The 26,892-nt window shown below is 36.2% G+C and overlaps 2 protein-coding genes across 15 annotated transcripts; one reads left to right on the top strand and one right to left on the bottom strand.

Annotated features, from left to right (window-relative positions):
- Positions 1-141: 141 nt before the first annotated feature.
- srsf2a (serine and arginine rich splicing factor 2a) lies at positions 142-3,907 on the bottom strand. Of its 9 annotated transcripts, XR_007932884.1 has the most exons (5): positions 3,417-3,907; positions 2,341-2,654; positions 1,635-1,774; positions 1,026-1,113; positions 142-569 (listed from the first exon to the last, which is right to left on the bottom strand). XR_007932884.1 is itself a non-coding variant. In XM_051914193.1 (3 exons), the coding sequence occupies exons 1-2, from the start codon at positions 3,770-3,772 to the stop codon at positions 2,348-2,350; spliced, it is 663 nt and encodes a 220-aa protein (XP_051770153.1). In that variant the 5' UTR covers positions 3,773-3,907; the 3' UTR covers positions 142-1,774; positions 2,341-2,347. The 9 variants fall into 9 exon arrangements, 4 of the variants coding, with proteins under 4 accessions (XP_051770153.1, XP_051770154.1, XP_051770155.1 ...); XR_007932880.1 differs by having other exon boundaries at positions 1,026-1,774; XR_007932881.1 differs by having other exon boundaries at positions 142-1,113.
- On the top strand, positions 3,842-25,764 carry rnf157 (ring finger protein 157). 6 transcript variants are annotated; one of them, XM_051914186.1, is made up of 20 exons: positions 6,011-6,612; positions 8,038-8,156; positions 9,364-9,452; positions 11,515-11,661; positions 11,812-11,929; positions 12,102-12,168; positions 12,273-12,316; positions 12,966-13,013; positions 13,196-13,267; positions 13,509-13,668; positions 14,000-14,112; positions 16,026-16,261; positions 16,462-16,570; positions 17,452-17,560; positions 17,657-17,838; positions 19,375-19,440; positions 19,534-19,582; positions 20,311-20,430; positions 21,918-21,952; positions 22,480-22,613. In XM_051914186.1, exons 1-19 carry the CDS (start codon positions 6,525-6,527, stop codon positions 21,950-21,952), a joined length of 1,971 nt encoding a protein of 656 aa, XP_051770146.1. In that variant the 5' UTR covers positions 6,011-6,524; the 3' UTR covers positions 22,480-22,613. The 6 variants fall into 6 exon arrangements, 5 of the variants coding, with proteins under 5 accessions (XP_051770147.1, XP_051770148.1, XP_051770146.1 ...); XR_007932879.1 differs by lacking the exon at positions 21,918-21,952 and adding an exon at positions 24,885-25,764 and having other exon boundaries at positions 6,015-6,612; positions 22,480-23,451; XM_051914187.1 differs by lacking the exons at positions 6,011-6,612; positions 21,918-21,952 and adding an exon at positions 3,842-3,956 and having other exon boundaries at positions 22,480-25,764.
- Positions 25,765-26,892: the final 1,128 nt, after the last annotated feature.

Raw genomic sequence — 26,892 nt, 5'->3', positions numbered from 1 at the left:
TTAATAACCTTTTCAGTCAATAAGCTGACATTTATATGAACATATTCAAGTAAACTGAGGTATTTCTATTTACTTTGTGGGAGTTTAAGTTATGTGTCATTTAGTCCGAATCCATGAATAATGAGATCACAGGAGTACCAATACTTTTTGTATAAGCACAATTTATTTTCATTTATGGAGGGTTTCTTTTGCTCATTTTACACCAGACAACAGACTAACAGACCAGTAAAGAATTAGCTATGCACAAAAATGCAGTCATGCTCAGAGAAAGAAAACCTTTATTTATCATTCACATGAATATTATGACCAATTGAGCATGTCAAATATTATGGAACTCTTCCGGAGATGTGAAAAGCTTAAATATCTGCCTTATAATGGGTTTTCACAAAAGGACTTGCACAGGATCTTTCTGCAAAAAGAAAAACGCTACAGCCGAATTTAAACAATCAGTCAAATCAAGGTGTTACACAGGAGCAATCAGGAGAATACTGGAAACAGCCAAGCACTCTGCACCGCAACACGCCACCTTAACAGCTAACCAGCAAAACTCAACTGCTATGCAACTGCGCCTAGTGCATAGAAAATACACAAGAGAGAATATTAGAATCATGTTGTGAAATTTCCCATTTAAACCATAACATCTGCTTGCTTAGCAATTATGTTATGGTTTTACATAGTAAGATTTCTTAAGAGGCCAAATTACAGTCTGTAGTACCCAGTCCTTTAGGGTCAAAGAAATATGCACAACATCCAGAATTGTCCATTAATGTTTATTAAGAACAAAAAACCTGATTAAAATGAACTTACTTTATAGTCTGGGAGTTTCAATAACATGAAGTAAAAAAAAAAAAAAAAAAGAAAAGAAAAAGAAAAACAAAACTACCAAAAATGAGAAAGGATTTCAACTAGTAGCCCCATTTAGGCATAAAGATCATTTAATATCACAGAATTCAAATGTATGATACAAAACAATTGTGGGCAACAGAAACAAGCAATTTAAAAGATTTAGACCAAATTACAATAACCTTTCGGTCTGATATATGGATAATTTGGGTATCCTCAGACGGACATCTGTTCGATGCGATCCTCAAAGAGTCAACCAGTTGACATCATCTAGAAGAAAAGAATAATAAAGTTAGTTTCAAAGAGCATTAAAGCAGAGGAGGTTCTACAATAATCGCCATAAAACAAAGCATTGCATATTACGCAATGCTCGACTTTGGTCATCAGTTACACAGAACAAACAGGCACTCTTTCCACACAAATAACTAACCATATTTACATGAATCTATGGACCTGGTTTTTGTTCTGCAAGAAACCTTGTGTACCTGATATTTGTTCTGCGAGAAACCTCAAGGGAAGAGAGCCAACAAACCTGAGGGTGAAATATGAACTTCTCAAAGCCACTTTAAGTGTCGGCAAGCTGAGGTATATCTCATTTACCGCCAGTTAGAATAGTAATAAATAGCCAAATAAGTTAATTAGGCCTATATCAGACACCCAGCAGCCTGACAGCTTAAACTCTGGCTCTGAGAACACACCCGTATCCATCCCATTTTTGCCTATGCCACGATAGACATGAGTTTGTGACAAGGATGATGGAAAGGTCTCAGTCCATTGTCCTGCAGACGTACCTCAACACCACCTCAACACTCAATGAGACCGACCTGCTCCATAGCAACCGCCAATCAGCAGCAGGCAGCCAATGGACGGATCACACACTAACTGCTCTCAAACTGCCCCAAACTCCTCTTTTGCAAACAGGAATCAGCAGCTTGGAGGAAAGAATTCCACATTTAGATGAAATCAATGGATTTTGGCTGGTACACGTTTCAAAACAAACACATACTTACGGTATTGTACCCAAGACAGCTCCAAATCAAATATCCATGTGAGGTTTAGGGCGTGTATTAAAAATTAACCTTTAAAAGTCATGCAGATTCAGAGATACCAGACAGATGCTGTGAATAACAGCTACTAATCAGGCTAAACTTGAGTAAAACCTGGCACCTCCATTAAGATAATTTATCTACCGTTCTGCTGCATCTGCAGATGTCTTGAAGGACTTGATGAAAGAGTAAAGTAGAGGGGCGAAACGTACAATATATTTCATATTTTAAAGCAGCCATTTTGTTATTAAAATAAATGCATGCCTTCACTTTCCCCACTTAAGGCATGAGTTTAAGCTGTTCTGCTCAAAATCAATCAAGTTTAGGATTTAGGATATTTACCAAAAAAAAACGAACTGAAAGACGCACTTGTCATCAGAATTATTGGACGACAGTAAAAATGCCCGCAGTTGCAATAAAATTAATCATCTATACAAAGCATTAGACTCACCTACATTTCACGATTCAGCAGGGGCTCCAGTATCCTCTGGAGACTTGGGTCTGCTTCTCGATCTGGATCTTGATTTGGATCCTTTGTTTGATCTGGGAGTAGGACTCCTGGAGCGAGACTTGGACTTAGACCTTGAGCGGGACCTGGAAGCTGATTTGGACTTGCTTCTGCGTGGTGTGCGGGTTTTGGAACGGGACCGAGACCGGGAACGGGAGTAGGACCTTGACCTGGATCGGCTGTAACGAGATCTGCTACGGGAACGGGACCGGCTCCTGCTCCTGGACCTGCTGTGCCTCCTGCGCCGGGGACTACGGCTAAAAACAAACATTAAAATGTACAAGTTAGAATACAAGTAGATTTAAAAGAGTTTAAAATCACCACAAGACTATTAAAAATTTTCCTAATAATAGATGGGTAGGACAAACATTTAAATGTGAATACAAAAGAAACCGAGTTTATGTACGTGAATCCATTAAAAAAAAAAAATTACGAATGTTTATGGTCTTCGCCAAAACCAGTCATTCAAATATAATTACCACACGGGAAAACTCGCAGCATAATAGGGAGTCCGATTCATTTCCACGAATCGGTTCTTTCAAATGGTTAGTTTTAAAAGAACGTCTAAAAAAAAATTATATTTAAAATCTGCGTTATCGTGAGCTCCCTTGCAATTTGTCGAGTATTATTAAAGGACAAGTGTTGTAATGAAACCGCTAGGTTTTTTTAACGGCTACAATAGACTCACTGAAAAGATCCGACTCAAAAGAACCGCTGGCTCGCGAATCGGACTGTTCACAAATGAGTTGAGCAATTGTTTGCTACTACGCCATAGTTACGACGCAACGATACCAACAGTTAAAACAGAACTAATTAAAACATAACCTCAATAAATTAAAGAGAAATACGTTATAAGACAAAATATTTACAACCATTACAAGGAATACATCACGTGTTGTTTTCAGTACCTTGAGGCCTAAGGGCCTCAAATTTGAACTTCGAACATATAGTAACTTATTTAACCTATAACAAATGAAAAAGGAGGTATTAAAATAGGAAATAGACTATGAAGGCCCTACCTGCGGCTTCTCCGTCCATGTCCCCCGTACCTCCTCGGCGGGGCTCCACGGCGGCTGTAGTGCGAATCTGGCGGGCGCCCGTATCGCGCCATTTGCACGCGCAGCTCGCGCCCATCCAGCAGCGCGCCATCCATGGCGTCCATTGCGTCCTCCGCGTCCCGCTTATCATGGAAACGGACGAAGGCGAACCCGCGACTTTCTTTCGTGTATCGGTCTCTCGGGATGTAGACATCGCCGACTCGGCCGTACTTCTCGAAAACCCGCCGCAGCGTTTCAGGGGACGTGCGGTAAGTCAGATTGTCGACTTTTAAAGAAGTCATGCCCTCGACATCGGGCGGAGGTCTGCCGTAGCTCATCTTGAACTACTATCTCTACTACAGTATGTTATGCGAAAAAAATACGGTTTCTATCGAGATTTAGACGGAAAATAACGAACCATTCGGGAGAGTCGAAAGTAACACGCCGCGCGGTTTTCACTCTAAAATGGCTGTAACCGGATTTCCGTGGTTGGCGGAGTTTGGCTTTTATTTCCTTTGCAAGGTGAGAATACTGCCCCTTCTGGCATCTGACTGACACTACACGTTACCTGCTTCTTACAAGCAATAAAAGAACCTCTTGTCTAGGAACAGAGCAATATAGCACGAGTAGGAACAACAAAACAAAGCATTTACCTCATCCAATCCAAATTTTCCCAGCTAAGTGAGTAATGAAACAAACACTGCAGGGTTTTCTAAAAAAAAAAAATTAATTAAAAAGTGGTGAGTAGGCCTATAGGTCTACAGTATATTTTTTTTATTTATGGTCACAACTGTAACCTGTGATAGTTGGTCCATCTAGGCTTTTTTAAATAAATCAATAATAAAAATATAATAAATAAATAATAAATATTAAAATAAACAAGTAAATGAAAAATAGATTAAAATAAGTAAATTAATAAACAAATAAATAATATACATCTAACAATACATTAATGTAAAAGAAACTAAATATTTTCCAAATCATAGTTTTTGACATATTTATAATATTAATTATTCACAGTAATTGGGTCTTTATAGAAGTAACTATATAGATTCCTTTTAAATTTTAGTATGGCAGTCCCAGCATGAGGATGATCATGTTTGGGGGTCCTTGACATCTAAAAGATTGAGTGATGATGATGATAAAAAAATGGTTTATTGAATAATCTACTTGTGTATGTTTAAGCACAGATACAATAAGTGTTGTTATATCAAACTGCTTCACAACAACACTTCATGAAATCTTGTAATTGAGATATTCCCTTTTTTATCTTATTCGTGAAAGTTACAATAATCATATGATTAAACAAGTTTATTAAGTGATAATAAAAAAATAAGATAATAAAGAAAACACAACACAGATGTAGGCCTATGGTTACTTTCTTGACATTTGCTGCTGAAAGAGATCCTTCACTTTGGTCTATAAAACAGAAAAAGTAAGAAACAACAATGTCATATAATTAAAAAAAAATTTTCTTCAAATATCAGGTAGGCCTAATTGTGGGGAAATGAAATGATGGTTCATGTAACCTTTTTTTTCTTCTTCCTTTTCCCCTTTTACTTTGCTTTATTTAATTTACCAATGCCTTGAAATCTAGTTTATAATGTAAATCAGTTACTTATTCAAAATGGGGCTTTGTGATTATACTGACTTACTGTACGTGTAGGCTACAGTATTGTGAATTTGTGATCATGATTTATATGGTACAAAGCAATCTTAATAATATATTAATAAACACTTTAAATATTATATTGTTATACTTGTTAAATATTACATGTTTTACATGCTTCCTTTTGGTACTCTCGTATGATCTGCTATTTAACTCCCTTGGTGAATAATATCTTCCTTTCCGTAACTTGTCTGTGAAATGTATTTTACAGTGAGAAATACTAATATTATAAAAACAATAAATTTAAATTAAAAAAGGGCTCAAAGTCTACTAAGTGAACACCTATATTGCCCTTACTGCACTGCAGTGAATCACTTCCAAAATTAGGGGAAGGTCACGTTTGGCGAGGCAGGATGTGTTTGTACTGCGCAAAACCTCAAGTCTGGATTTAAGCCTGACGTCAGGGGTGGCCAATAGCGCTTCTGAGGACAGTAATACAGCACTGATCATTGAGCAGCAAATCTTACTGGCCGAAACGGTTTTCTGTTGAGACAAAATAGATACTTCCAGCAGGGGGCGCCTATCGGCTCAGAGAACTTAATACTCCATTGAGCTACATTCAAATCTGAGAACGTTTTTTGTTTTACTTGAGACATTTGTATAATTCAACATTCTTTTAAATGTAATGTAATTATAAGGATGTGTACATGATATATAAATGCAATTCCGTCAAAGCAATCTTAAACGGTGTTTAAAACGACCGTAAACGACTGTGATTGGTTATCCCATTAGCGCAAAGAGAGAACACTTGCGCTGCTTTAACAGTTTTTAGATTGGCAGGAAATGTGGCGGAAGTGATATAATGATAAATTATTAGTATTAATATGTAATTTTAATATATAATAAAATGTTGTCCATTATAGGATATGCTGTGAAAGAAAATTTTTATTTGTTACTATGAATATAATCAACATCCGGTCCTCTAAGCCCCGCCCATTTAGACACAATGATTCATGCCCACTGCCGTTCTACCATCTTATTCTGTTTCTACATCACTGATACGCATCTGCATCCCATCGCTCAAGCGCTCGGAGAACAGAGGATACAGGGATGATGATGATAAACATACCGAGAAACTGTGTCATATAGAGAGCATCTCATTGCCGCTTTGCAACTTGGCCAAGGATGCCCACCACGGAGACAGAGACAGTCTTATAATAGGGCTACAGTCTGCAGGACGCAAAAAGCAGCTTGTGTCTGCAGACAAAACAACGAGGGACTCTGTACAGAGCTTACAGGGCATTAAGAGCACCAACTAATCCTGTGCATGGCAAAAATATAAAAGCGAAGAGCAAAAAAAAAAAAAAAAAAAAAAAAAAAAACGGGCTTTTGCGTGAAGAAGGAGATGTTCGGGACACAAAAAACGCAGCAGCAGTAGGATTGCAATCATTCAGTATTATTTTAATTTTGGGCTATTTGAAATGGGAGCTTTGACAAGCCGTCAGAATGCAGGAGTCGAGGAGGTCGATATACCATCCAGTTCTGTTTACAGATACCCACCCAAATCCGGTGAGAAAATAACACATTTTATATAGCCTATTAAACAAATATTATATTGGGCTATATTGTATTATATTATTATATCGTATTGTTATAATGAAATAATGTTCTCATTACTTTTATATTATCTATCTATCTATCTATCTATATATATATATATATATATATATATATGAACTGTTAAGTCCAATAGAGAACCCCAAGCTTGTTCAGATTTTATAGGCCTATTCTTTCATAGGTTAATTATTGGACAATTATATTTAAAAAAATGACTTGTAGAATTTAGTTAAATATTTTTCTTACAGTTGAAATGCGAAAGTCCTGTTCATTTTAACTCCATGGGGCCAGGGCCACCACCCACTGTTTCCTGGTCAGCAAGTCTGTATCTGATTAGCACAGTAGGCCTATAGATGCTTGCCTTTATATTGATATGGGGCTCATCATTCCCAGTGGTGCTGTGTCTACTGAAATACACCACAATTAGAGCAAATGGCTTGATGATTTCGAACTCATCATTAAATCTGAAATAAGAGTGTCCGCTGTAAGTAAAAGGAATTTATTGTGACTATGTGGTTTACATAGCTTCTGCTAACCTAATGCATTAACTTACTATGTTTATTTTCAGATAAGATGATCTTCTTGTGTGTTTAGATAATGCAGCACTCATCGAGCTAGTTTTATAATGGTTGTTTTACAAATCTTTCAATATTTGAGGAGACAGGCAGGCAGATGAGAAGATGAATGTGTGTTAACCACAAGTAACCAGATATGCTATATGTGCAGCCTGGGACTTGTGCCTGATTCTTGCTACCTTCTGCTCCAGTTTCAAGCTTGTTCATCTATCTACCCTTGTATCTTCCCATGGCGGTTGCCAATATCCTCTGTCTGCCCTTGAGCTTGTCTTTCTTTAATCTATTGGTTCTCCAGTCTACTATATCTGTCTTCATTTGTAAACCTTTTAGTTGTCTTGTGTCCAAATATCACTCTGGAGGAATGGAGGTTTTTGCATCTATTTATCATTTTCTACACCATTTAGTAGTCTACATGTTGCTAAAATGTGCATCTGCTAACTAAAAGAGCTATTTCTACCTCATCTGAAAGTTAAATTGACTCGGTGTTAGTGTAATACAATGTAGTCAGGTTAAATGGGTTGAAATAATGAAACTGTATTTTTTACTTAAATAAAACCATTTTTATTTGTTACCACATGATGTTACAATAAATAACATTTTTATGTTTTGAATAAAAAAATTTTCAGCGTTGAGACAGTGGGTTCAGTATAGTCCAATCAAGCTGATGCACAGAAGTTGAAATTAAATGAACTCTTTGGAACACTCCACATTTGACCATATGTGTCATTGTGTGTGACAAAAGTACTTATAAATTTTTCATTGTTCAATATCTGTAACATTTGATCTGTTTGTTGTCATGCAGGGAATTATTTTGCTAGCCATTTTATTATGGGAGGAGAGAAGTTTGATTCAACTCATCCTGAAGGCTACCTCTTTGGAGAAAACACTGACCTCAACTTCCTAGGCAACAGACCAGTAGTGGTAAGATTACATTTCAGTTCCTGGTAACATATAGATTAGATGCAGCCATTTTTGACTGATTATTCTAGGAGGTCATGAACCACTGATTCTGTTATTCTGTATTCATTGATCTTACCTTGTGTGATCTCATTTCCAGAAATGATCAAAAACAGTATGCCTCATGACTCATTTTATTACATTACATATAAATCAAAGATATTTTACAAAGAATGATTAAAAAATGATTTATATTATTATATATATTTTTATATTTTATGATATATTGTATTATTAACATCTTTTAAAACATTTTTTAAATAATTAGTTTAAAATATCTTTGTTTAATAATACATGAATATCATATTATATAATATATATATATATATATATATATATATATATATATTAACATGATTAACTAATATATTACAATATAAATATTTATATTTAAATATCATTTATTTATTTATCTTAAAATAAGTCTTTGAAAATAGATATTTATATTCTTGAGCCGTTATGAGGTCTGCTTAGAACTGTTACTTTAACTGGATATTCATGCTAGTTTCATGTAAATTACTATATGTTGGTGGAAGCTTCTATAATTCACAGGATTATATGTGTCTGAAGTGTAATTCTGGCCCAATGTCTCATATAATTGTATAGCTGCCCTTACAGTATATTGCTTTACTTCTTTTCTAGAGCTTTATCCTGATATATATGTGCTGTATTTTGTGCTTTATAAATGCACACATATATTTCTGCATGTGGTGGGTCTTTTATTTACACTATGTGCATTAGCTTCTGGGCCCGTCTGTAAGCAGACAGGCTAGTGATGCTGTGGATTTAAGCAACAGCTTACCGCAAGTAATACAGAGAGCCACATTCAGTCTGAACTCCAGGGAGGGGGGAAGGGGAGGCAACAGGCTCACCCAGTGTTGACCCACGCACGTACACACGCGCTCTGCCTCTCTGTCACGTGGGCATGCCTGTGCATCGCATTTTTTCAGAGGAAACACACACACATGCATCGACACAACAGCTTGTTTGGAGATCAGTGTACATCACCTTCATTGTAATGTGGATTTGTTTCCAGATTATTTTTGAGATCATATGTGTGCATCAGATATGTGAGCTTATAATAAAAGAGGGCAAATGCTTCTCAAACATTTATAATTAATAACTTCACCCTGACTCCAAAGTGTTTATTGTGCTGTGATTGTGATTTCAGTTCCCGTACAATGCTCCCCCTCCTCATGAGCCAGTCAAGACCCTCCGCAGTCTTATCAACATCCGTAAAGACACTCTGCGGCTTGTCCGGTGAGATTTTTATCTCTAATATCTTTACTGCACCTGACAGAGCTCTTAAGGAAATCATGTGATTTGTGCAGTTTTCTTTCCTGTATTGATGTACAGTGCTCAGCATAAATGAGTACACCCCCTTTGAAAAGTAACATTTTAAACAATATCTCAATGAACACAAAAACAATTTCCAAAATGTTGACAAGACTAAGTTTAATATAACATCTGTTTAACATGAAAGTAAGGTTAATAATATAACTTAGATTACACATTTTTCAGTTTTACTCAAATTAGGGTGATGCAAAAATGAGTACACCCCACAACAAAAACTACTACATCTAGTACTTTGTATAGCCTCCATGATTTTTAATGACAGCACCAAGTCTTCTAGGCATGGAATGAACAAGTTGGCGACATTTTGCAACATCTATCTTTTTCCATTCTTCAAAAATGACCTCTTTTAGAGACTGGATGCTGGATGGAGAGTGATGCTCAACTTGTCTCTTCAGAATTCCCCATAGGTGTTCGATTGGGTTCAGATCAGGAGCCAATGAATCACTTTCACCCTGTTTTTCTTCAGAAATCTAACAGTGGCCTTTGATGTGTGTTTAGTATAATTGTCATATTGGAAAAGTGCACGACGACCAAGGGCACGGAGTGATGGTACCATCTTCTCTTTCATTATAGAGCAGTACATCTGTGAATTCATGATGCCATCAATGAAATGCAGCTCCCTGACACCAGCAGCACTCATGCAGCCCCACATAAGGACACTGCCACCACCATGTTTCACTGTAGGCACTATGCATTGTTATTTGTATTTCTCACCTTTGCGACGCCATACAGTTTTGAAGCCATCAGTTCCAAAAACATTTATCTTGGTCTCATTACTCCAGAGTATAGAGTCCCAGTAGTCTTCATCTTTGTCAGCATGGGCCCTGGCAAACTCTAGGCAGGCTTTTTTGTGCCTGGGCTTTAGAAGAGGCTTCTTTAATGGACCGCACCCATGCATGCCATTCCTCTGCAGTGTACGCCGTATTGTGTCACGGGAAATAGTCACCCCAGTTTGGCTTTCTACTTCTTTAGATAACTACAGTGAACTTGCATGCCGATTTTCTTCAACCCTTCTCATCAGAAGACGCTCCTGTCGAGGTGTTAACCTGGACGTCTCTGTGAGATAGTTGCAGTTCCATCTTTTTTACATTTTTTCTACTTTTGCTACAGTATTCTGACTGATAAGCAAAGCTTTGCTCACCTCTTTATGTAGCCTTCACCTTTCTGGTGTAAAGAATTTCTCAGGTCTGGTGCCATTGCTGACAGCATGAAATGGGAAGGGGTTTTAACTGCTGGACACCTGTATAATGAATAATTAGACTAACCTGTGGTTAAATTCTTGTTAAATTAGACATTTATAGTCTAAAATTTAGCTTTGCTCCAGAGACTTTCAGTGGGGTGTACTCATTTTTGCATCACCCTAATTTGAGTAAAACTGAAAATTTTGTTCTCCAAGTTACATTATTAACCTTACTTTCATGTTATAAGTTAAACAGATGTTATATAAAACTTAGTCTTTAGAAATTGTTTTTTGTGTTCATTGCGATATTGTTTAAAATGTTACTTTTCAAAGGGTGTGTACTCATTTACGCTGAGCACTGTATTACAGGACATTTGGATGATGAACCTTGATTCACAACTTGCCTTTTTGGTTGCTGCTTGTATTGTATTTTGTATCATATTTTATAGAGCATCTGGTTTGATAAAAATCTGTGTAGTGCCGGATGACTCATCAGTTTTACTAGTTGAGAAAAAATGTACATTTTAAATGCATATTTCAATTTTTTAGGTGCATATTAGCATTTCAAAGTTACAAGACAGACTAAAAGCCACAAAAAACATGTAAGGGCACAGTATTTAAGATACAGTATTTAGATAGTTGTTTTTATACTCATTTTATAGTTAGTTGTAAAAAATGTTACATTAATTAAATATATTATGTATCTTTCTGTGTATTACTGTCGTGAAACATTTTTTGCTAAATTCTTAACTGGACATCTAGTAAAGGTTGTAATTTTGACTGCAGATGTAGTGAAGACATGAAGCTTCCTGGACAGGAAGTTGGGAAAAGCCACAGCTGCTACAATATTGAGTTCACCTTTGATGCCGACACACAAGTTGCCATCACTATATACTACCAAGCCATTGAAGAGTTTCACAATGGTGTGCCAATGTAAGTTAAGCATTAGACACACACTGAATATTCCTTTTTTATTGTTTATTATTAATAAAACACTTTAAGCTCAGCCTTTACCAGTTTATTGAAGAGCAGCAAGTTGGGAAATGACATCAAAGCTTGGGATTTATTGTGTGTTGTTGACAGATACTTGCCGCAGGACAGCTCTCTGCAGTCAGAGACGGTGCATTTCAAACGCGGTGTCTGCCAACAGTTCTGTCTGCCCTCTCATTACGTCAACTTATCAGAATGGGCAGATGAGGAGGTAACACATCTGCAAGCTATGTCCTTTTGTGTCTATGTGCATTTTTTGGATTAAAAAAGGTCAGACTGAATTTGTCCTAATCCGTCTCATTAAAGAAATCATTGAGCAATTCATAATGCATGTCCTTAGAGCACTTTGATTTAACCTGGTATTGACGTTTATTGTTACACAGCTTTTGTTTGACATGGATAAAGACATCTACCCCATGGTTGTACAAGCAGTAGTGGATGAGGGAGATGGTGAGTTGGATGCATGTAATTGGATATAGCTAATATATTATATATGTAGAAATATATATGGAAAAATCTATATAAATATGTTGGACCGTATTTTTGTTGTGCAGAACACTTGGGACACTCCCATGTTCTTCTTGCATCCTTTGAGAAGGTATGTTTTTTTTTGTAAAAAAAAGTATTTTATACACTACCGTTCACAAGTTTGGGGTCATTAAAAATATATTTTTAATGTTTTTGAAAAAAGACTATACTGTAAAATATTATTGCAATTTAAAATGACTGAATTATATTTGAACACTGTAATTTATTCCTGTGAATTTTTTAACAGCCATTGCTCCAGTCTTCAGTATCACGTAATTTTTTCAGAAATCATTCTAATATGCTGATTTAGTGCTTTTTTTTTATCATCAATTGAGCTTCTTAATATTTTTGTAGAAACCGTGATACATTTTTTCAGCATTCTTTGATGAATAAAAAAGTTAAAAAGAACAGCATTTATTTGATTTATTTTGATCAATTTAATGCATCCATGCTGAATAAAAGTATTAATTTCTTTTAAAAAAAGAAATGTCCATTCATGCTGTGTTCTGCTTATGCAAATAAGGACCGAATTAAACACAGTTAAAGCGTGCAGTTATACTATTTCTACCTGATCTAACCCTTAAAATGATCATTTAGGTAATCAGTTTGATTCAGTAATATTAAATAATTTTTGAGCTTAATTAGTTTAGATTATCTGACAAAATAAAAGTTACTGTGACGACTAGTGATTATAATATATTGCTATCTTTTTCTCCTAGCATATGGATGGAAGTTACTGTGTGAAACCTTTGAAACAGAAACAAGTGGTAAGTGCCCGCTTACTATTTATGTAAAAATCTTAGCCATCTTATAGCTTAGAAGAAGAAAAAGAACCATGAAACAGAAGGTTAGCTCATTAAATGGCTTTTGTAATGTAAAAATCTTCTTTGCCGTTCCTAACTGGCAAATCTTCAATAAACCTCTTAAGCTTCTCATGATTTTATCTTAGGTGGATGGTGTCAGTTACCTGCTGCAGGAGATCTACGGCATAGAGAACAAATACAACAGTCAAGAATCAAAGGTACATCATCATCCACTTCACAAAAAGTAAAAGATTCAAAGACAGTGGAATGAATTATATTACCAAAATGATTAATATAGTATCTTTATTGATACTTTCCAGTAGATATTTTTCCCTGTGATGTAGTTGTTACCACACAGAAATCTCCACATCGATTTAAACAGACAACATCTGTCACTTTTAAGCTTTCATTCATTAATTGGTATCAAAATGTAAAAAAATGACACACTTACATTTACAGGTGGCTGAAGATGAGATTAGCGACAACAGTGCTGAATGTGTGGTGTGTTTGTCAGACGTGCGGGACACACTTATCCTGCCCTGCAGACACCTGTGCCTGTGCAACGCCTGTGCAGACACACTGCGTTACCAGGCCAACTGTTGCCCCATCTGTCGACTACGTAAGCACCAACCCCTGTACCAGATTCATTCAACGGGGCTTTCCGAATGAGATTATTATATTTATGAAAATACAATATTGCTTAGATGATATTTGCATTTATAGAGTCTCATATATGAATGTTGTGGTGGATATTTAACTGAATAGAATACTGGACTTAAGGTCCGTTCACACTAAGAAAGATAACTATAGAGATAACTGTATTAGCGTCCATACCAACGCATGATAACGTTCTGTTTATTATAAGCATGCACTGCAGTTTTGTTGTCTGCCGCTTTAAATTTATTCAAGTTGTTTCTCTATCTTTGTATTGTTTCTGATATAAATTTCAGCGTTTCGTGCCCTCCTTCAAATACGAGCGATGAGGAAAAAACTGAGCCCGCTCACACCTACTGGATTCAACCCTGTCATCACCTCGCAGACGTCAGATTCAGAGGAGCACTCGGTAACACTACATTTGGTTCACAGTGTTCTTCATACATAGCTTTATTCATAGCAAGTATATTTATAGCTAAATAAATGCAGCCGGCATTTGAATCAGCTTTATTGAGACTCATCGATTATGTCAAAAACTGAAAATATCTGAACAAGGGTCCAAAATAAATATATTCCTAGAGCTAAATGCGAGTACAGTTGGCTGTGGCGAGTACATAAAACTTTGTTAGGAGTATTAACTTCAGTGGTTTAAGTAGTCAGACTTTCTCTGATGCAAGTTAGGTGCACAAACTGCACATTTTAAAGTGTTCCTATTATGCTCTATAAAAGGTTCTTAAAGGCACAATATGTAATTTTTCACCACTTGAGGTTGCTTATTCAAAACAAAGGCGTAGCTTGATGACGCCTTGATTTCGCAGAATCATGGGAGGTATTGTCTTCACATCTGCAGCCAGTGGAAAAGAATCCGACGGGACTCGTGCAGAAATCATATTCATGGATGAGCTAATGTATTAAAGATTTATTAACATTACTGTAGTGTGAAGCAGGGTGTGGCTGAAAGCTGTTGGAGCGGAGCGAGGCAGCTGGAGCGATTGCTAATGAGAGACAAGCGCGACACGCGGCTCAACTCAAGCAGTGGAGCTTTTATTATGCCGAGACGAGCGCTTCCGCTTCTTCCGGTCGTGCGTATGTGGGGTAACGCAGTGCTGTTTTATCATATTAGATACATTTGTTTGTTGAAAGTTGTTATAATGCTACTCTGTGCGTTCGCTCGGCAGCTACTATGAGACACTTGTTGCACACTGCAGTAATCTAGATCAATAATAGTCATGGTAAAACATGGTACTTGTGGTAAATCAAGAAAGCGACATTTAAACAATAAGACTTACTGTTTTGAGCTATATAACAATGATTAGTTTTCTGTTGATGAATGTATCCAAACAGTTGCTCACCTCTTTGGTGTTTTCATGGTTTCTACAAAATAAAATCGGAAATCGTGGGTAATGCAGGTATGATGTCATTGATAGGTGATGCACGGACACGATCTATGTCCTGGTTAAAATTGCCTATTTCTCTGGATTTAAACATTCTTGGTTGGGATAATGTAAGTACACAAGTCAACAAAATATATAACGTTGTTCCAGTGGTTTTTGGATATTTTAAACCAAAAATCTTACATATTGTGCCTTTAATTTTGTTTGGGAGGTCTCCTACAATAGGTTTACATGCATCCAAGGTTAAAAAACACTTTCATTTTCTCATAATATACATTGCACATCACCTAATTTCTCAAAGAGTCTGAAAACTGTTTGTTTGAAGATTCAGTCTCTCTAAATCCCTCCTTTCATCAAGCCTACTCTGCTATGATTGGTCAGATGGCCCAGTCTGTTGTGACTGGTCTACCGCTTACAGCATGTGTTGGAAACGAAACTCGTATTACCATATATAAATTTCAGCTCTGGAGGCTTCTGTGTCAAGTCCAGTGTGAGTCCTCATCTAATTGAAGTGCATGCAAACTAAGTGGATTTGCAGCGCTGAAAACAGCATCTTGACATGTTGACAACACAGTCTCTTCCAGGCCTCAGCTACAACTACAGTGTTTGAGGGCGGGTCAAAGTAGACGTCGTTCACAGGCAGACAATGAAGACCATAGGGTGGCGTTATTCAAATTTGTTGATTCTTTCTTTTAGGAGACAATAATTTTATTTTTTGTGCACTGTGGTCTTTGCAGACATTTTACATTCACAAACAGCTATATTAGACACTGCATGAAAGGTAATATTTGAAAAAGCATAATAGGCGCACTTTAATGAAAACAACTAAAAGCCATCTGTATACACCATATATTCATACTAAAGGTGAAAATGTTGTTATGCTTCCAAACTGTACTGCTCTTCATGGCCACATGTATATTTATTACAGGCATCAGAACACATCCCACCAGGCTATGAAGCTGTGTCCCTGTTGGAGGCCTTGAATGGGCCCCTGAACCCGTCGCCATCTGCTCCTCCACTTCAGGGCCTCACCAGGGGCCATGTTTCTGGATCTGCGCCCACATATGGCAGTGATAGCCACCACACGCCCGTGCGCTCCCTCTCTCCGCTAGAACACTCTGTCAACTCCAGCCAGAATGGGAAACACAAGAAGAGTGGCTCTAAGTAAGTGAGCACTAACTGAAGGATTGAATGGTGTAGTTTTTCGGTATTACTGTAAAAACTTTTTAATTAATGTCTATAAAACATTTGCTGGGTGTTATTAAAACAGCCAATTTACAGCTTTTCTTGAAGGTTAATTATGGGCTGAAGAACCAGGCAGATAAGTGAGTCCTTGCTAATCATGTATTCTGTGAACTCTCTAGATCCCTCTCCCAGAATTCTTCAGTGCTGCCTGAGGAGGAGGATGAGAAGTCATGCAGTGAGTCTGAAGTGCAAACATGCAGGAGAAAATTGCATGTAGAACAGCAAGAGGTACAAGCATCTCAAACATTTATTTCATACATATTATTTTATGCATTTTCTGTTTTATTGTTATATTTTTTTGTTTCTGAAAGAAGCCTCACCAAGGCTGGATTCAAAAATACCGTAAAAAAAATTAAAATACCGAAAGATTCTGAAATATTATTACAAATCCAAAAAACTGTTTACTATTTTAATATATTTTAAAATTTAATTTATTCCTGTGATTTATTATCAGCATCATTACTCCAGTTTTCAGTGTCACATGAACCTTCAGAAATCAAACTAATATGCAGATTTTGTGCTCAAGAAATATTTCTTATTATTATCAATGTCCAAAACAGTTTTTCATTCAACAATGTTTCAGTATAAATTTGTTCTCTGTGATTCTTATATAATAAAATTGTTGAAGGGATATATATACAGTCAAACCAAAATTTATTCAGACACCTTGAACATTTAATTCATTATTACAGTTTATTCACTATAGTTAAAAAAAAATGGTAATAAAATACGACAAGATCTCAGAGTTAAACTGTTTAAGAAAAAAATAATCTTAATTATGTCAGATAACACTTAAGCAAAACATGGTCAGGTCAAAGTGTCTGAATAATTTTTGGTCCCAAATTTTGATAAATTTTACTGGTAGTCCACTGTATAAAGAATTTTTGGGTATAATATGTCACAGTTTACTTTATTTTGCTATCCTCACTTACATAAATGAACTATAGTGTCCTGCACCCACTAGAAAAAAAAAAAATTATATGTAGTGTCTGAAAAATTTTTGGTTTGACTGTATATTGTTATGAAAGTATTATAGTATTTACCTCCATATTTTTTATACAGTGTCATCACATCAATCTGACTATCATTGTGTTTGTATTGTCCTGCAGTCTGGTGTGACTCCTGAAAGTGACAACCTCACTCTGTCATCCTCGGGGGCCATAGATCAGTCGTCCTGCAACGGCACCCCTCTCTCCTCCACGATCACCTCCCCAGAGGGTACAGCTTTTCAGTGAACTAAATCTAACTAACTGAAACACACATCAGAGCTCACTCATTTACATTTGTTTGTCTTCCTCTTCCTGCCCTCTTCAGACCCAGTAAGCAGCAGCCTGGCCCAGTCTGTGATGTCAATGGCGTCCTCTCATAGCCAGCACTCTCAGATTAGCACCGACACACTCTCTTCAATGTCCGGCTCCTACATGGCTGGGGCAGAGGGAGAGGAGGCCGCTGAGACCCCAGCAGAGAGCCGAGCCCCTTCCCAACATGAGGGTGAGGTAAGTCAGTTAGAAGGCATGGAAGTAGGACAATTCATCACTTTTGTTTGTTATTTTTAGATGCTTTAGTTGATGAATTTTTACCACATGAGCATTAAATAGTAGTGGTAGTGGTGTAGCCTAGTGGTTAATATCCAGGTTTCCAGGCTAATGAAAAATCTAAATATATCTGATCATTTTTAAAATTGGGATATCCAGGTCTGGAAAAATCATGTAAATTAAAGGGTTAGTTCACCCAAAAATGAAAATTCTGTCATTAATTACTCACCCTCATGTCATTCCACACTCGTAAGACCTCCGTTCATCTTCGGAACACAAATTAAGATATTTTTGATGAAATCCTAAAGACATCGTTAAAACAGTCGACGTGACTGCATTGGTTCAACCTTCATTTTATGAAGTGACGAGAATGCTTTTTGTGTGCAAAAAAAAAAAAACTACTTTATTCTACAATATCTTCTTTCTCTGTCATTCTCATACGCTGTTTATGTTCAGCGCTTTCAGGTTCTACGTCAGAACGCCGACTCATTATTGGCCGGCTCCTGCGTCAGCATCACACGCATGCGTTGTGCTGCTCACGTGTGCAGCTTTGGCCAATACTGAGCCGGCATTCGGACGTAAACACGGAAACCTTCACTGTGCTTACTGCGTCAGTTGCGTAAGGATAATGACAGGGAAGAGAAGAGATTGTTGAATAAAGTCATTATTTTTGTTTTGTGCACAAAAATATTCTTGTTGCTTCATAAATTTAAGGTTGAACCACTGTAGTCGTGTCGACTTTTTTAACGATGTCTTTAGTACCTTTCTGGACCTTGAAAGTTTTGAGGGTCCAGAGAGCTCTCAGATTTCATTAAAAATATCTTAATTTGTGTTCTGAAGATGAATGAAGGTCTTACGGGTGTGGAACGACATGAGGGTGAGTAATTAATGACAGAATTTTTATTTTTGTGTGAACCAACCCTTTAATAAAAATGAAAAGAAAAAAAACTCTAGAAAAGAGTGCAACACTAACTGTACAAACATAAATGTAACTTTATTTCTTTAAAATTAGTGACATTCGAAAAATAATTTTTTAAAGAAATAAAGTTAAATTTATGTTTGTAGAATAAGTGTTGCACTCTAGAGTAGGATTTTTATTTATTTATTTATTTATTTTTAGTTTAACCTCCTCTATAGTTTGTTGAGCACCTGCATTTCAATTTTGGTTTAAAATTAAAAATATAAAGGCATTAAAATTTCTATTTATTATTTAATGATTTTTTTTTAAATCACTTTTATGTAAAACACTATTATAAATAAACTTGCCTTGCCTATTTCATTGGCTAGAAATTGTTCTTTGTGAATGCAATCTCTATTTTTAAAAATTACAAACAAAAGTCATTGCAAAGTCATGGAAATTCATTGGTCAAAAATTATCAGAACACTGTAACCAAAACTTCAATTACCATTGAGCAAACATTTAAAAATTTATGCCAAGAGATGTTTGTGCAAACCATACATCATGGTTACAGGGACCATATTTACGTGTGTCTGCAGGAAATCCCCATTGAGGCAAAAGGGCATAACTTTGTGGCTGCCATTCTTGAAGAACAGGATTCAGAGGTGAAACATTCAAAAAACCAAACATCTTAAACCCAGCTATTTGTTTTTTTTTTTTTTTATTTGTTATTTATTCAACCATGTTTTCTTCTTCAGGGAAATGACGTGACTGAGGAAGATTGTGCATCTCCCACCAAAGAACATGGTAATTGTAACCTCAGCTATTGGCTGTACTTATCACAACACTGTACATTAGATTAAGGAGAAAAAACACTGCAATGTAGGTGGTACTTCATCCACAAGACAAGAGCTTCTAAATCTGCCCACACACCTACTTAATGAATAACTTGTGTTTGCAGGTGGGCCAAAGGTTGCTCACTACAAATATAAATATCATATGACTCATTTAAGGCGAATGTAGATCGATTTTCGTGTTTTGTTTAATCAGCCCACACACAAGCACATTTGGCATCTGAATTTTAAAGACATATCCAGCTTTCTAGCTATTATTTAGCTGTTATTATTTTAGTTTTTATGACAAGTGTGCATCTGTACTAATGCTAAAAGTTCTTTCAAGCAACTAATTGTTGATTTAAAAAAAAGGGATTCTGCTTTTAGAGTCTTTCTTTTTATTGTAACTAATTCCCTTTTTGCATATACATTTTTCATCTGTTCTATATTTAATGTGTTGAATGCTTACTAATGTGAGGAAATGAGTGTCAAAGCGTTCGTCAGTTGTGTTCTCGTGCACGCGCCGATTGCATCCGCTCTGCTTTCTCATGAGTATGTGTGCATCCATCAACCACAGCCATCACTAAATGGCTGCCGAGTAGCATCCTGCACCCCATTGCTCTGACCCTTCACTGCTGTTCTCCACTCGGCTGCTCTGCCCTGCCTCGGCTGCTCTTGTTTGACCTCTGACCTCGCTTGCAGGTGGGCGCAGGAGGAGCGAGGTGCCTTGTCCAGAGTTTGACAATAACAATCAGGGGCAGTCTGACACCCACTGTATGACAGGCCTGGACAATGAGCAGCCTCCTGATGGCCGATTCGCTGGTGAGTGGCAACCTCTCGAACATGGACTTTCTGATTGGAAGGGATTGGGTGAGGCGGTTTCAAGGAGTCCCTTTTAAAACAGCAACTGGCTCTAAAACACTATTGGCTTTCTCTGCTCATGCACGCCCTTACTTTGACCCTGCTGTAATTTTGTGTAGCATTAATTGGTACAGTGGCCATGCCCTTTATCCCCCCTCTTTTGTGTGTGTTTATGTGTATGTGTGAGTTTATATCATGTATGACTTGTTTCTATCTCTCTGGGTCATACTAATAGCTAAGTTCATGTTCAGTGTCTGCCAGCTCAAAGTAGCTTTGCGTCTCCCTTCATTTTTATGTTCATCACTTCATTTTTCTGCTCATCCTCCTTCTTTTGCCAGCATATACTATTAATTCCCAACTATTGGTTATTGTCATCCAGAGAAAGCATTCTCTCTGGAAAGACACCAATGAAGCTTTTCACATGAGATGTGTGATAGTAAAATGTGATTCTTACACACTATTAATCATCAACATCGTCATCATCATCATATTTTTATTAGTCATTATGATTACTTCACAGTCCAAAATATAAAATTGACCCAAAACGTATTAGGACACATAAGCCACACTTAAAAGTGTCTAAATTTTAATGGAATTAATATGATTAATATGATGTAAAGGACCCCCTTTATAAAATATATAAGCAGCTATGTATTTTTGTGTAAAAAGAGGCATTTATATTGTACATAAAATTATCAATGTGTGTAAAATGTTATCTGGAAAATATATTTTTTAAGTAAAATATTTATTTTCTATTAAGTTGACGCTATTTTTTCAATAAAATAAAATAATTGTGATTAATCTCATGATTTGCAAATGAATGTAAAATTCAGTAAATTTAAACTTTTATGAATTTATTTATTTATATATTATCTATTTATAATATAATATAATATAATAATTTTTTACATTTATTTATCTTTTTACATGTTTGTACTAATTTTCACTGAACTTTTATGGCCCCTGGGGGTCCCCTCAAGCCAGTTTGGAAACGAATTTCAACTTTTGTGAAATGTCTTGATTGAAATGTCATGTGGTTTGATATTTTATGTAATGCAATGAAATTGATCCATTTTTAAGTGCTACTTAAGTGTCCTTATACTGTTTGTGATTATTATTATGTAAGTCCTGCTTATAGGGAGAAAATGAAAATCACTTACTTGAAAAGGCACTTGAAGATTGAACCTCCTGTTGATTAAAAATAAAAGTTTCCAGTGAAAGTGCAGTTTTCAAAAAGACCCTGGCTACCATCATCTTCTCTCATTATCTCTAAGCATCGAGCTTCTCCTCTCTCTCAATCCGACTCTCATTTTCTGTGGATGGCTGGTTGATTCTCTTGATGTGCTGTAAATGTGCTGTGTTCTCTCTCTTTTCTGTCTCTGTTTTTCCTTCCATCATCTCCCATCTCTCTTTCTCTCTATCTTCCTGGATGTCTGTGGAATGGACAGATGAGGACTCGTGTCCTGTTCACATTGAGGAATAGGTACGGAGCAAGTTAAAAGGCAATGCACAGAGGTCATGGATTCACAAAGAAGTTTCTGCCTTTTTGCCATTCACTATTATCATCATCAGTGAGATTCTTTATGGATTTGCCTTTTGACCTCTTTGGGTTAAAAGAGCCTTTTCATCATTTACTCAGGATGCATGTGGTGAATATACAATGCAGGATATTTCAGTTCACAGAAATCTTGGAGAACAATGGATAAAAGTGTCTTGGTTTGCATGATGGACATTTTGACCAACCGACTTGTGAAAATAGCAAAATGTTTGAAAAGAAGAAACTAATTTTAACATTGATCTCCAAGAGATGCTCCAATTTTGGGGGAAAAGGTCTATTAAGGTGTTCTTTTAGTTCTTCTATATTTCATTTCTTTCTAAACCACTTTTCCACAATCCCATTATTATTTTAACCTTCACAACTACCTTCATGCCCTCTTTATTTTTCTTATTTATTTCAACCTGCTATCATCTGTGTCTTCTCACTTGGACTCTCTCTGTCATCTCTGTTAGGTCTGTTATACCTTGACGTCTATCGTCATGGGCGGGATCCTTTGACTCACCATGCGTCCACCAGCAACATCAACCTGGACGATCAAGGGGTCACCAATGAGGCAGCAAACTCCAAGAACAAATCTCATCGTGGACCCCTGGCTGTGTGAAATCCTCAATCCACCCAGGCACAGACCTACTCCAATCCTGAGAGGGATATTTGCCTCTTTCTTCATCCCACCTCTGCCTAAACTCATGCCCACACCAATTACTCATGGATCAAATCCTAAATGCAAACCAGGGAGGATTGACTGTGTGGTTTCCTTTCTCCGTTGTGATAGATGTCATGTTTTTAGCGCTCTTTTGGTGTTGATACTTGTGTAAAGCACCACGTTTACACCAACGCTCCACCCCCTCATGTGTACAAATAAAGGGATGAATCTAACAAGCTCTCCTGATGAAAGATGGAAAATGAGGACATGATAAAGACTTTGCTCCAAGCAATGTTTTTCTCTTAGAGAGCAGTCAAATTTCATGTCAAGGCTGTGCGACTCTACTTTTTAAAACAAGTTGTGACACGTTATAATTTCAGCAAGCACTTTTAACCCCCATGAATTCATAATCAAATCCTGCTGATTTGAATCAATATCCCTTGGGATTTTCCTCCTCAATGTCACTGAACATTTGTATGAATATTTCAACTTGTACTCCTGGAGATCTGCTCACAATACCCAAGACAGATGTTTCAAAAGAAAATGATGGAAAACTGAGAGATGATTTTTTTTTGTAAACTCAATCAATCCTTCACAAGATTTACTTCAGAGCAATAACACATATTTGCTCATGTTTCTGCCCTTGTCAGTTTGCTGCAGCTCACTTTGAGCTCTACGTACAGCCCTGCATGTTACAAAGACACAAAGCTACTGAGCTGCCTAACTTGCATTACACATGGGAAAGCTTGCCTGTGACTTCCTCAGATTGCTACTGTTGATGGTATGTTAAATGTCACAAAGCTGCTTTTAAGCTTTTTGTGTGTTGTTTAACAAAATGTGTTAGTTTCATGTCTAAGGTACAATCTAGCATATGCCTATATGCTATATTTAGTCAATTTGTACCCAAGACTTGAAGCAGAGCTGAAGTAGCTCTTCAGATGTGTGTAGTTGGACTCATATGGATTACTATTGCAGGTACTTTAGTATATAAGTTCCTTTAAAAGTAATTTGGTAACACTTTACAATAAGGTTCATTAGTTAACATTAGTTAACTCCATTAGTTAACATGAACTAATGAACTGCACTTATACAGCATTTATTAATCTTTGTTAATGTTAATTTCAACATTTACTAATACATTATTAAAATCTTGTTAACATTAGTTAATGCACTGTGAACTAACATGAACCAACAATGAACAACTGTATTTTCATTAACTAACGCTAACGAAGATTAGTAAATACAGTAACAAATGTATTGCTCATGGCTAGTTCGTGTTAGTTAATACTTTAACTAATGTTTAACTAATGAACCTTATTGTAAAGTGTTACCAATAATTTTTATGTATTCCTTTTGAAAAGTATTGCACTTTCCTATAGAGATCCTTGAAAGTGTTTACTTAGCAGTCATTATACAGTGAGAATGAAGGAAAGACTTTGAAAAGCGTGCCACTAACATGAAAAACAATCAACAACTTTCAGTTTTTTGATAGTTCTGCCAAACCGAATTCAGTGTTTAAACTTGCTCTTTGTTGCACCAGTGGTACGTTAGTGGTTATTTTACTTAACGGAAATCTTTGGGTTCTCTTTTTAGTTCTTAAAAGGGATAGTTATGGAAGCTTGTTTCCGCCACGGAATAAAAAAAAAAGATAATTGTGACTTTTTTTCCCTCACAATTGCGAGTTTATTTTCGCAATTCTGATTTTTTTCTCAGAATTGCGTGATATAAAGTTGCAATTGGGAGTTAAAAGAATTGTCCATTTCTGAGGAAAAAAAGACTGACTTTTTTCTCAGAATTACGAGACTTATCTCACAATTCTGACTTTATAACTTGCAATTGTGAGTTTATATCTTGCCATTTTTACTTTAAAACTCACAATTGTGTTTATATTCTGCAATTCTGACTTTATAACTTGCAATTGTGAGTTTATATCTTGCCATTTTTACTTTAAAACTCACAATTGTGTTTATATTCTGCAATTCTGACTTTATAACTTGCAATTGTGAGTTTATATCACACAATTGTGAGGAAAAAAAGTCAGAATTGTGAGATAAAAAGTCGCAATTACCTTTTTTATTTTTTATTCAGTGGCGGAAACAAGCTTCCATAGATAGTTTACTTAAAATTCTGAAAATTGATTTTCTCCAAACGACGTTGGACCCTATATTGACTTTCATTTTATGGACAATAATGATCTTCTTTTATGTTCCACAGAAGAAAAAAAGTCACAGGTTTGGCATGACATGAGGGTGAGTAAATGAAAAGAATTTCATATTTTTGGGTGAACTATCCCTTTACGATCATTCCCACAATTCCTTAATCAATAATCCGATTTTCTTCATTCATTAGCACTTGTCTGGACTATCTGAAATGAAAAAAGGATTCACAGTACAATCAAATAGTGATTATATCTCTCTCAAAATGTCTATTGTACTTTGAGAACCAACAATGCTTTTCCTTTGTGTGGAAAATGTTTATTTTTTATTTATTTTTTTTATGTTAGCCTAGTTCGTTATCGTTGTAAGAGTCTGTTCAATGTGTTGTTTACTGTAGTATATGAACGGTGTGAAATTTCTCCAAATGGGATTGTATACATTACACATGCACTAGTAGATTTTCCCTTGACAGCAGATATGCGGTGCATGTGGTAAGCGCATGGTAGTTGCAGTCAGAAAATAGAATTCCCCCACCTTTACTTTTGCACTATATGTCTAGCCCTTCCACTCTGAGCTTACACGTCATGTAAGCAACAGGTACTGAGTCACAAGACAAGCAATACAGCCGCATAATAGCACGTTGTCTGGAGGCAATACAGATAAACATAGCCACGCATTGAATGTTTTACAGCAGAATGTCACATTTACCTGCAGAGAGAAACCACTGTTGTGTGACATGCACAGAGCATGGATGAATTCAAGGAGTTTTCTCCAGTTTTGCTATCTGTATTGCTTTTGTGATTCTGTTCTGTCCTCTTTCTGCACCTGGAGGAGTGAGTGTAACTAAACCTACATGAGGAATGGGTTGCATCAATTCACTTTTGTAGAATGAAGATTCCAAAATGTCAAAAAAACACAATAAACTTTTTCTTAAACAAGATGTGTTTGGAGCATTGTAAAAGAAAATTCAATTTTAATTTTTTTTAACAGTTTCTGTTCAATGATTACCTACAGAGCATGACATGCCATGTTATACTAATTTGTTACAACAAGGGAACTATTTATTACAACGTGGCCACTATTTAGTAAAACAAGGAAATGGATTCTTAATGCGTGGCTACAATATACTAAAACGAGGGAATAAATTAATAAAATGAGGGAGTTAAATCTTAATTCGTGGCTATAAATTGGAGACGAACAGAAGAATCTGCTAAGGGGTAATAATGGAACAACAGTTATTTAACAGTTATTATAAAAGTTATTTTTTCACTATTATTTATAACAGGATCTGCATTTTCATGGGTTTAAATAAAATATTTTTGTTATAAGAGACAATAAATACAACTTTGTGCATCAAAACCAATGAACTTGATTTCCAAAAGTCAACAAATTTGCGACAGCTGAACACAATCTTTCATTTGTCCAAAATTACACAGTAATTATCTCCAAGCTGAGATTCTGTTGAATAAGCGTGTTTGTGCCAAACACACTTCATAAATGTTGTTCATTGACCTTTCACATGGCTGTCTTGATACTCGAGAAAACATTGTTTGTAGGAAACATGAAATGTTTCATTTTATCATAGATTATAGACGATTTTATATTTAAATACATCTGAAAGGTTGTTGATAGTAAAAAAAAAAAAAGAGAAAAAGAATAATAACAATTAAAGCTGCAAGCAGAGATGAAAGGGCCCTCGCACCCGTGACACCGCCATCCGGTGGCTTTAGGGAAACAGAGCACGGTGGGCAATATGTATTTAAGTATATAAATATAGGAGTACAACGTCAGTCATTTGTATTTGACACACTTCCTGCTACCAGCTGGTGGCGATATGAGTATAACTAAATTTTGGCATGTAGATGTCTTCAGGCCAGGGCTATTATCAAACATGTGAAGTTTGAGGCAGATTGGACATTGTATTCTTGAGTTACAACAACTTCCTTAGCACTTAGCCAAGTGTTGCATGATTTAACATGTTTCTAGCATGTTTGGTACTTTATGTCATATTTAAATGTGTTTCAGGGAGTGAATTACTGTGTAAAGCATGCCATTTCCTGTTGCCA

This window comes from Ctenopharyngodon idella, chromosome 12 (genome assembly GCF_019924925.1).
Source record: "Ctenopharyngodon idella isolate HZGC_01 chromosome 12, HZGC01, whole genome shotgun sequence".
Lineage (NCBI taxonomy): Eukaryota > Metazoa > Chordata > Actinopteri > Cypriniformes > Xenocyprididae > Ctenopharyngodon > Ctenopharyngodon idella.
This window is presented reverse-complemented; position numbering and strand designations above follow the sequence as displayed.

Coding starts and splice junctions, on each gene's coding strand:
- srsf2a (XM_051914193.1), bottom strand. CDS start 3,772: ATGAGCTACGGCAGACCTCCGCCCGATGTCGAGGGCATGACTTCTTTA. Junction 2,655..3,416: donor CATGGACGGAGAAGCCGCAG/GTAGGGCCTTCA, acceptor GTTTGTTTTTAG/CCGTAGTCCCCGGCGCAGGA.
- rnf157 (XM_051914184.1), top strand. CDS start 6,525: ATGGGAGCTTTGACAAGCCGTCAGAATGCAGGAGTCGAGGAGGTCGAT. Junction 9,453..11,514: donor GACACTCTGCGGCTTGTCCG/GTGAGATTTTTA, acceptor TTTTGACTGCAG/ATGTAGTGAAGACATGAAGC. Junction 13,669..13,999: donor TTGCCCCATCTGTCGACTAC/GTAAGCACCAAC, acceptor TATAAATTTCAG/CGTTTCGTGCCCTCCTTCAA.